The 10,095-nt window shown below is 39.4% G+C and overlaps 1 protein-coding gene across 1 annotated transcript; it reads right to left on the bottom strand.

Moving 5' to 3' along the window:
* Positions 1–1,070: 1,070 nt before the first annotated feature.
* On the bottom strand, positions 1,071–7,589 carry FBXO43 (F-box protein 43). The gene is made up of 5 exons (XM_015405851.1): positions 7,572–7,589; positions 3,513–5,044; positions 2,903–3,005; positions 1,846–2,031; positions 1,071–1,319 (listed from the first exon to the last, which is right to left on the bottom strand). The coding sequence occupies exons 1-5, from the start codon at positions 7,587–7,589 to the stop codon at positions 1,071–1,073; spliced, it is 2,088 nt and encodes a 695-aa protein (XP_015261337.1).
* Between the last annotated feature and the right edge of the window lie 2,506 nt (positions 7,590–10,095).

The raw sequence follows: 10,095 nt of genomic DNA, 5'->3' as shown, positions 1-10,095 counted from the left end.
AGATTATATTGCCCCGAGCCCACTCGTGGGATAGGGCGAAGTATAAATATAATAAATAAATAATAAATAATGAAGTCTTACTGACTAGTGATTTAAATCATGATTTAAATCAAACCAATTTAAATCACTAGTCAGTAAGACTCTATTATTTATTATTTATTTATTAAATTTATATATATATCCACCCTGGTCTGAAGAAACAGAACAAAGTTAAAGTCCAGTGGCATCTTTAAGACCAACAAAGTTTTATTCACAGTATGAGCTTCTGTGCACCCATACTTCCTCAGATCTTTCTAAGGTTGATGGAGTTCCATTCCACATGGCTTAATGTGTTGACTTTAAGATAGATCCAGGTGAGCAGCAACTGTATTAGTCTGAAGCAACTGAACAAAATTAGAGTCCAGTGGCATCTTTAAGACCAACGAAATTTTATGCAAGGTATGAGCTTTCCTGTGTACACGTGTTTCCTCAGATACTTCCATATCAATATATCTGAAGTATGTTTGCACACGAAAGCTCATACCTTAGATCACAAAGCAGTTTCACATGCATAATCAAATCCAGTTATTTGTTATGGAGATAATTTGTTAGACTTGATAAGCAACTTGTTAGACAACTTGATATTCTGTGCTGTTTATCTTAAGGTCGTTTTCAGATTCCTGTATTTGATCTACTGAGGCAGTCATAATTTAAATCACACAATATGCATTACTGTTAAAATAAGTTTTAAATATTGTTTGAAAAGTATTAAAAGATACCACAGCATCTTTGCCAGAGTAATTAAAATCCCCAAACAGGATTGTAAGCATCAAAGAAAACTGTATTGAAAGTACTTTATTGAAATATCACTGAGTGCATCTAGCAAAGTGACAAACACAAGGCAAAGTTTAAAATTTTTTCACTTTTTTCAAAAATGTATCAAAAGTTATTTAGGATATTTATATGGGAAATTATCTGCTTGATTTATGGGAACAATAACTTAATACTTTCAAAATGCATAATTGTTAAAATGCTATCATACAGAATTAGGATTAGGGGTAGGAGGATGCATTCCATTGATTCCAATGTGTTTAGAGACGTTTTAAGTTTCTTTTGCTTTTGGCACTTCCTGGTAGAGCATCTTTTCTGTTTTTCCATTTAGCAGATGAACTATAACAATCTTTTGATCCATGGAAAGCACATAGACATAAAATGCAGAAGTCAAACGCACAGTCTTCTCGGCTACAGAGTCCACGTTTCTTTAAGGGCTGGTATTTAGCTGGGCACTGACACCTAGGACAGGGTTTTAAACCTTCATCACTCAAGAGACTTTTAGCAACCTATAGCAGGAGAACACACAATATTTAGGATCTGGCCACACTTGCATTTTATAGGTTTTTTCTTTAAACCTATATTATACTTCCTAGAGATTTGCAATGGAATAAACATAATAAATTTTAATAATAAAAATCAAAGGGCTGAATCTTGATTAAATAGGCAATTCCCACCCATTCGCTCCTTCTACTACAGACCCCCCTTCATGTCATTCCTGAAGGTCGCCATCACCCAGGAGTAGCATTTTACGGAGATCAGTAGGAGAGGGGAGGCAAGAATTTAGTCTGGTTCAACTCACTAAGAAAGAATAATCAAGAAATTTTTATTTGCAGAAATAATAAAAGCAAGAGGCAACTGTTGGGCAGTGGTGAAGGTCTATCACTTTCCCATAACACATAGAATGCTACTGTCATTGATATCCCACTAAAATTAGTTGCCCAACATTTGTCCGCAATGCTTTAAACACACACACACACACACACACACACACACACACACACACGTTTTAAGCTGCTGGATGCAGATTCCTACCTTTACATATGCTTCCTGTTTACTAGCTGTTTGATAAAGAGGACTGCATCCCATGGGCGTCAAAAGCTCAATCCAAGAGGACTCTATCTGTAACACTGCAGGTTTTGCTTGAGCCTGGACTGGTCTTAGTGCAAATCTAGCCATCATAAGCCTTGTGGCAGCATCTTCAACATCTGGCATGCGTCCCTGTTACCAATATCACAAGTTACTTTATTTCAAAAATCTACTTAAGGTTCAGTATACTATTTTATGTGCCATGTTCTTTAAATTCTCTTTATAAATCTTCCTCTCATCCAGAATCTCTGTAGTGCAGATCACATAGCAATAACAAAAAGAATGCATACATCTGCCATGGAACCACAGAACAATGCAGAAGATTTTTGAGGGGGAAGAAATTCTATCTTGCATTCCATATGTTTTTCCCATTGGGGCAAATTGCAACAAAAAGAAGGAGAGCAATAGTCTTCAGGAAAATGGTGTATGGGGATAATTTTTTAAACAAAAACTTTAGCCCTAATTCATTCCCCCACCACAGCTGCTATTAATAGAAATGTTAAGAGTTGCAGATCTGTGATTGGATTTCCTGTTATCTTATTTTGAATCCAATCCAGAACAATGTCTGGGCCTTTGGGGGCTTCGCAATGCTTGTTGTCAACTATGTGCAGACCAAATACTCTTTTAAAGCTGCATATTACAGGAGTTCAGTACTGGTCATTTCAGGGAAGCTTGCCTGCTGTTACTGATCATCAGGATATTATGAAGGGAGTTCTCAGTGAGAAGGGCCCTCAGGAAGGCATGTAGAAGACTTCTACAGTAAAAAAATGAAACAAATGTGTGTTTGGCATGTGGCAAGTAAGAGAAACTGAAGGGATGTGACTTGCCAGATGGTTAGATTGCACAAAAAAAACAATTTTAACATGGTATGTTTCAATCAGTAAGCATATATGTGCAGAGAGACACATTCATTATCTGATGGAAGCTTTCCATTGTAAATTTGGAGCTTTATTCCATCTCCTCAGAACACCATTCAATAATTGCCCATGCAGGGGGTTGTTACCTTAGCTTCCATTCTCAACTGCTTAATGTATAGCTTCCTTCGCTGATTTGCATGCTTATCTTGTACAACAATTTCTCGCCAGTTTTTGCTTACTTCCCACATACTGAAATAAAGAACCACTGTCAGCCACTATTTAAACATAATGCCACAGTTCAAGGGATGGAACTGCTTTGGCTCCACTTGCAAGCATGCACTGGCTAAACCAATAATAGCTGCAATACTGGCCATGATGGGGAAAATACTTCTGTAACATGCTGCTAAACAGCAAACCATGGGAATCTGTACATACAGACTTAGTCATGTTTGAATTATGCCTACCATCTGCCAGGACAGACACCAATATCTATAAGTGTTTTAAGAGCCAGCTCTAGCAGTTTCTCATACCAACTTTGACATACTTCATCTTTCAATTCATGAGACAAATGAAGAAAATGGTATTGTTGTCATAGTTATTTGCCAAATTCCCAAACTTTACTTCTAAGAGTTTGGAGCATTAAAAAAAATTATGTTAAGAAAAGTGATGTATTAAGTCAGTTTCAATTTGTTTATACCAACACTGAGGGGGTGCAGAATCTAGGAACTACATATAATCTATCGTTTTCTCTCTTACCTGCATAGGCCTTCCACAGTCATGATACCTAAAATCATACCAAGAACATGTTTTAAGTCTCTCTCTCTTAATTCTGTTAATATGTCTAGTTTTTCGAGGCCCATTTTCTTGCCAATGAGCCTAGCAACGATACATTTCAGAACAGACATGTTAGTTCCATCTATGTTCCTAGACAGGTCATTTCGCTTTGTACTGCTGCTTTGCATAAAGACCTCATGAATCATTTGCAAAGCAGGGGTTCTTGTTAGGTCTCCAAGATTCAAAACCATGTGTTTGTCTTCCTCATTAAAAAACAATTTACTGTCTTCATTAGTACCATCTACTGTTTCCTGCTTGCATTTTGGATTAGCATGAGCAATAGCACAGTCTTCTTCTTTTTCCGATTGTGAGCCACATTCTGAAAGAGTGGATAGTCTTCTTGAACGCTGCAGCTTTCTTATTCTTACCTTTCTTCTAGAGTTCAGAACAACAGGTGATTCATTATGTTTTTGAAGTAGTTCTTGGAAAGATCCCTCATGATCTATTAAGGAATCTTCTGATTTATCTAAGCCAAGTGAACTACAGCTGCTACTATCAGAAGTTAAGAGGTCCAAGTCACTTAGTGCTTTAGCTGAGGAAGTGTTTATCTCAGATGTATTAAAGTGAAAGCCTTCTATAAGCCTATTGATGGGTGTGACAAATCCATCCACACTGGTCTCAGACAATGCACATTTAGGAGTCCTAACTAACTCTGAGTAAGTGCTTTGATGGTTAAAACTGGTAAGAGCACTGTCAGCAAAGCTATTAGATGTGTTTGCAACAAAAGAGTTTGTGGAAGATTTAGGCTGGATTGGAGATAAACCGGCTGGTTCTGAGAATACGCTGCCCTGAGAGTTTGATTCATCTATTGTGGAAGTCTTCTGCTGTGAAAATACATGCCTTAGTTTTTGACAGCTAGGGGAAGGATCTCCAATTTTTAAAGTACTGGTTGCCAAAGGCTTATAGCTCATTAGCCTTGGAGAATCCAAGGCACATTTTGAAACTCTTTCATCAAAACTAAGGAAGTGAGGTACAGATATTTTTTTCTGGCTGCTCCCCAAACAAGCTTGTCTCTCAGAACATCCCACAGCTCCAACAGAAGCTGCTTTAGACACAAGCAGTCTTCTGCGGAGTGACAAGTCTTTTTTAGCAACTTTGGGTGTTTCAAAGAAGTCTGTACGCAGGCCGGCATCCCTTCTTTCTGATAAAAAAATAACATTTTCATGCTCGGCAGGAGACAATACTGAAGTGCAAAAACTAGAATCTGAGTATTTTGAATGCTCAAGTAGACCTCTTTCACTCTGTTCTCCCTTATGTTCTGCATTGGTATAATTAAAGCTGGGGTCTTTTAATGATTCATTGTATCCACTGTCATGAAATATGGAAGGAGAACAAGACTCTTTAAAGCCGCAATATCTTGTACTGTTGCCAGGAGAGATCAGTCTGCCTCTTTTAAGAATATTAGATAGAACTGAGTGACTTTCTGACATCTTTTGTGTAGAGCTTGTTACGTTCTGTAAAATAAAGACAGCGTTTTATGTTAGAAATTAATCATAATGTTTTATTTACTTTAGGAACCCAGTATCCTGCGGTAAACAACACTACTATACATGTGTAGAAAAATTCTTTCAAAGATTATTATTTTATTAAGCATTCCTATCCTACCTTTCCTTGTGACTCAAGAAGGCTGCAAGCGCCAGGGTACCAGAGTCATCTTAACTTTCACCATTTGAGTTACAGTCCTCTGCCTACCCACAAACACACAGGGCTAAAGACAGAGATATTCCCATTTCTGCCATTTCTTTTTTTTTAAGGCTGCAAGCCCCATGATATCAAAATCACCTTAACTTTTAATACCTTGTCTGCTTCAGTGAGCCACAAGTTGAGAGTAGGGCTTTGGCAGGACTTCCCAAAGACCCAGAGAGAGTTGGCAACTTCTGTGCAAGTGGAGAGGATGGAACTGTAGTTTTGGCTGGCAGAGAGGCACAAAAGACTTTCAAATACATAAGGTCCAGTAATTCAGGGTGAGTCCAGGATGAGAATCTAAGGATTTCATGGCTCTGACTGAGTTAAGGAAGGAGGGGCTCCTCAAAAAGGTGACAAAAGGAGATTGCATTCAGACAGGGTGGATAAAAGGGCTGGCAGGGTGGAGAATTCCTCCTTGCCTGGAGCAGGCTGGTAGACTAGGAGATATTCAGGGAAGGTCAGCAAAACAAAATCAGCTCACCTGGCTGCTTAATAGTAATTAGATCTTGCACTCAGAAAGACTTGCATTTTCAAATGAAATTACCTTGATAGAGCAAGGTGAGGGCCTGGCTTTGCAAGCCCCTATGGTAATGTGTAAGCATACAGATGTCTTATCAGTGGATCAGCCTCCAGCCCAAGGATTTGGCCTCTCATTAGCATAGCCTGAGGAGGGTCCTGACCTCACTTTCTCCAACAAATAACAAAACAATGCAGCACACAATACAAAATGGCAAGTAGCAGCAAAATAACTGTGTGCTGAAATACCCGCAAGAGTAAATGTACAAAAAGAGACTTCAGCAAAGTGAAACACATATGTAATCAGCAATAAATCTGTACATAAAATCCATCATAAGAAATATAGAGGTCTACAGAGTGCATCAATTCCAAAGTGGATATCCAACACTTTTCCTAGGTAGTATACAGTGTTTCAGACTTCTGGTTCTTCCTCAGAAACAAAGAGCCACAATAGAAAGTCTCATTCCAATTTCTTTACAAGACAATATTGTTCAGTTTCTTTATGGGCCAGGTCTCCTAAGCTTGAAAGTGCACCTCTCAAGGTTGCTACTATGTAGAATAGGACCAAAAATGCCTCATCTTTCTCCAAAGCAAGGCATTGCTAGCTCCTAATATGGCTGCCAAGGCAAATTCAACCAGGATGGAATCAGGGCAGACAGCACATACCAAGGTAGAAAGGGGGTCCTTGGTAACACTCCCCCATACCCATAGCTATAGATAAAATGGAGCTGGGACTATTTCTTTCTCTAAGGCAGGACCACCAAGACACAGTAATAATGTGATTATTAGCATCCCCTCTATGAAGACAAACCATTATTCTCTTGAAACTTTACTTACATCAGATAGTTTCAGAGAGTAGCTATGTTGGCCTGCACTAGAACTGCTAGATTCAAGCCCAGTAGCACCTTAGAGACCCACCAGATTTTTTGGGTATAAGATTTTGAGAATCAATGATTTCTTTGTCAGATACCAACAAAGGAAACTTCAGCTTACAAAAGCTAATACCCCCAAAACTTTGTTGGTCTCTAAGGTGCTACTGGACTCAAATCTAGCTGTATTTACATCAGAGATCATGTTGCAGGTTACAGGAACTACATTCTTCAGTCCAACCACTGAGGCCTCCTGATTGCTAGATGGCCTTTCCCTTCCCCCTTCTATGCTCGTTTTCTCTCTATTGTTTCTTCACAGACAGTATTATTCACTGAAGGATACCTCCCCCTCTAACCAAACAAAACCCACCCTGTGCCTCCTATAAACTTACGTTGCTACAAAGACGAATAGGACTGACTAAACCTGAGACTCTGACAGCCTGATTAACTTCATGATGCTACCTGGCGGTGGCGGCAGCAACAGAAAGAGACATTGCTCCTACTAGGTAATCCCAGACAGCCTAACAGAACCAAGGAAGGGGGCTTGAGTCCTGATGCCCCTATAGTCTATGCCCCTGCATGCATATACCAACCAGATCCACAACCGCTCAACTCCAACAAGATTGCTGTCTCAAACCATATCCTGGGACTTCAGACCAGTGGTCTTCAACCTTTCCAGACCTTTCTAAGGATCCATCTTTCACTATTCTCCCAATGGCATGAGACCTATCAAGCTGTAAGTCACATGACAGGAAGAAGAGCTGGACCTCACTGGAAAGGGTGTGTGTGCAAGTTCACAGAGAACTGGAGAACTAAATAGCAGTGATGACCAGGCCATGGTGAACGAGATAGAAAAGGTAAAAGAGAGCTTCTGCAGGAGGGTGAAGGGTATCTCTGAACCTGCCTGTACCAAAGGAACGTTTTCCATCCCTAAGTGACTTTGCCTCATCATCCTGCTGCTCTTAGCATGACAGGAAGCACAGCACCCTTGTTCTTTATGGCTGTACACTATCAGCATAAACCACATAAACCACTTCCATAAGCCACACCCAAAATGGCAGCTCTCTATGAATTTCATAACCCACATGGTGGGGCTGTAGGATCCAAACACTGAAGCCGAGTACTCTGCACACAATTTTGTGTACTGGCATTTGTCATTGCCCACTTATACTTAAACCATATATTGTCAGTGGCACAATGTGAGAGGCATGTCCTATCAAACAATTATTGTAGAATTATCACACTCAGAAGCATCAGCATAAATTCCTTGGAGTTTTAAAACTCGGAAATCACTGCAACATATTGTTTGTTTCTCTGCTAATTAAAAATTGTTTATATATAATAATGCTTTGACTTCTAGTCTTCCAATTTCTTAGGAATGGGGCTGAAATTTCTAATGAGAAATTGTGTATAGTATATAATCTTTCTGCCTTTGAAACAGACAGAAGTAGTTCCATTACAATATTCTTGGCAGATTGGATGGAACATTTAATGCCAATACACAAAATTGTGTGAAAACAGAGTACTGGGCTTCAGCGTTTGGATCATAGAGCCCCACCAGGTGAGTTATGAAATTTATAGATTCAAAGAGCTACTTTAGGCCAAGGTGGGTAAAAAAAATTCAAGCTCCCCCCAAAAAATTTCAGTAACCTGATTTTAAAATGAAAACTGAATGCAGACATGTTAAAGCCTGTACATCTCTAACACACACATTAAAAAGTGCTTTTTCATGTAGAAAAAGGAATAATGGGACAGGATTCTGAAGTTACACAGAAATTACACAGCCCGTCATGTATTTCTTACTATAGGCTTTTTACTGAAGCCAGGGACCATCAAGCCACCAAAAGTGCAAGGATCCAAGAGATCTTATTAGGAATATCCATTAAGCTCCTACTTTAAGCCCCCAGCTAGGCAAGGTCTGTAATAGTTTTCAAATTGCGATTGTACGAAACAAATACAGATTTCTCTCTCATGGGGAGGAGGGTTCTGTAACTACCAACATCTAAAATCTCTGGATATTTACAGACCAATTGTTTGCATATTTGGCCAAAAATATGCCTTATTTTAGGATTTGCTTTGAAATAAACATGCATAGAATTGCAGCCTGAGCCTTCAACTAAGCAAACTTGCTTAGCAGTCATGCATAACAATGTTTTTTCTCTGAGTAGACAGAATCCTACACTATAAAAGGCACATGAAATGCATGATTAAAGATTTTGGATTATGCCTCTAGATTGGTTGAAGGTTCTATTTAATAGCAAAAGCATACTTGTGCAGGGCATATGTGTATTTAAGATATTTATATCCCACTTTTATCTTCAATGGGGACTCAAACAGAAAACTTACTTTAAATCAGTGTTTCAAAATGATCTTTTTTTCTGGGTAACTTAAATAAATCTATCCTGCTTTAAGCTTGCTAGCCAAAATAAGACACTGAATAGTGCCATATTGCACATTGTTTTTGAAACTCCCACTCATTTCAAAAGCAGTTTGCCATTCAGTATTGGTGGATGGGTGGTGGTAGTACTAATACCAGGTGTTTTTTTTTGGGGGGGGGGGTGTCACATGATATCACAGAATTAGATGAACCATTCTTGGAACCCTAACCAGCATCTTTAGCAAGTATTGACAAAAGGTAATATTTTATACTTACCTTGGTGGATTTACAAGAAGACTGCAGTTAAATAAGAAGCATTCCACAACTGTGTGGGCATTGCCCAAAATGCTGAGGGACAGAAACAGCTGACATTACAACATACAAAAGTTAAGCATGAAAAGTTGCATTCATTACTTTGAACCCTGAGATTATACTTCATGAATGAGCACTGTATGGGGATCTTCCTGACTGGCTGCAGGTGCAGAATACAGAAGCATTCTGCCAACCACAAAACAGGGACCAGTTGGTAAAAATTCATTTTTAAAAATTTTATTTATTTATTTTATTCAATTTATACCCCGCCCTCCCCGCTACGCGGGCTCAGGGCGACTTACAAAAGACATACGCCAATATAAAACATATTTAAAATCAATAAGATCACTACAATACAAATAGAAAAACCAATACTAAAACAAGTGCTCTAGATGTCAAGTCACAAGATGGCGTCTCTCACTGCTCTATTTCCACTGCTCTATTCCTCAGCATAATTTGCTCCAGGAACCACTGGTGTTCCCTATTTCAGGGCCAGGTTAAGATGGACAATCATGATGGTAGTGGCAGCTCCTACTCATCCGCCTGGTGGAAGAGCTCCGTCTTACAGGCCCTGTGGAACTGTATGAGGTCCCGCAGGGCCCAGATCTCCACCGGGAGCTCATTCCACCAGATAGGAGCCGCCACCGAGAAAGCCCTGATCCTGGTCATGGCCAGCCTGGCCTCTCTGGGACCTGGAATTGCCAGAAGATGTTGCGTCCCAGATCAAAGTGCTCGCGGGGGAACA

This window comes from Gekko japonicus, unplaced genomic scaffold, assembly GCF_001447785.1.
Source record: "Gekko japonicus isolate JY-2015 unplaced genomic scaffold, Gekko_japonicus_V1.1 scaffold232, whole genome shotgun sequence".
Taxonomy (NCBI): Eukaryota; Metazoa; Chordata; class Lepidosauria; order Squamata; family Gekkonidae; genus Gekko; species Gekko japonicus.
This window is presented reverse-complemented; position numbering and strand designations above follow the sequence as displayed.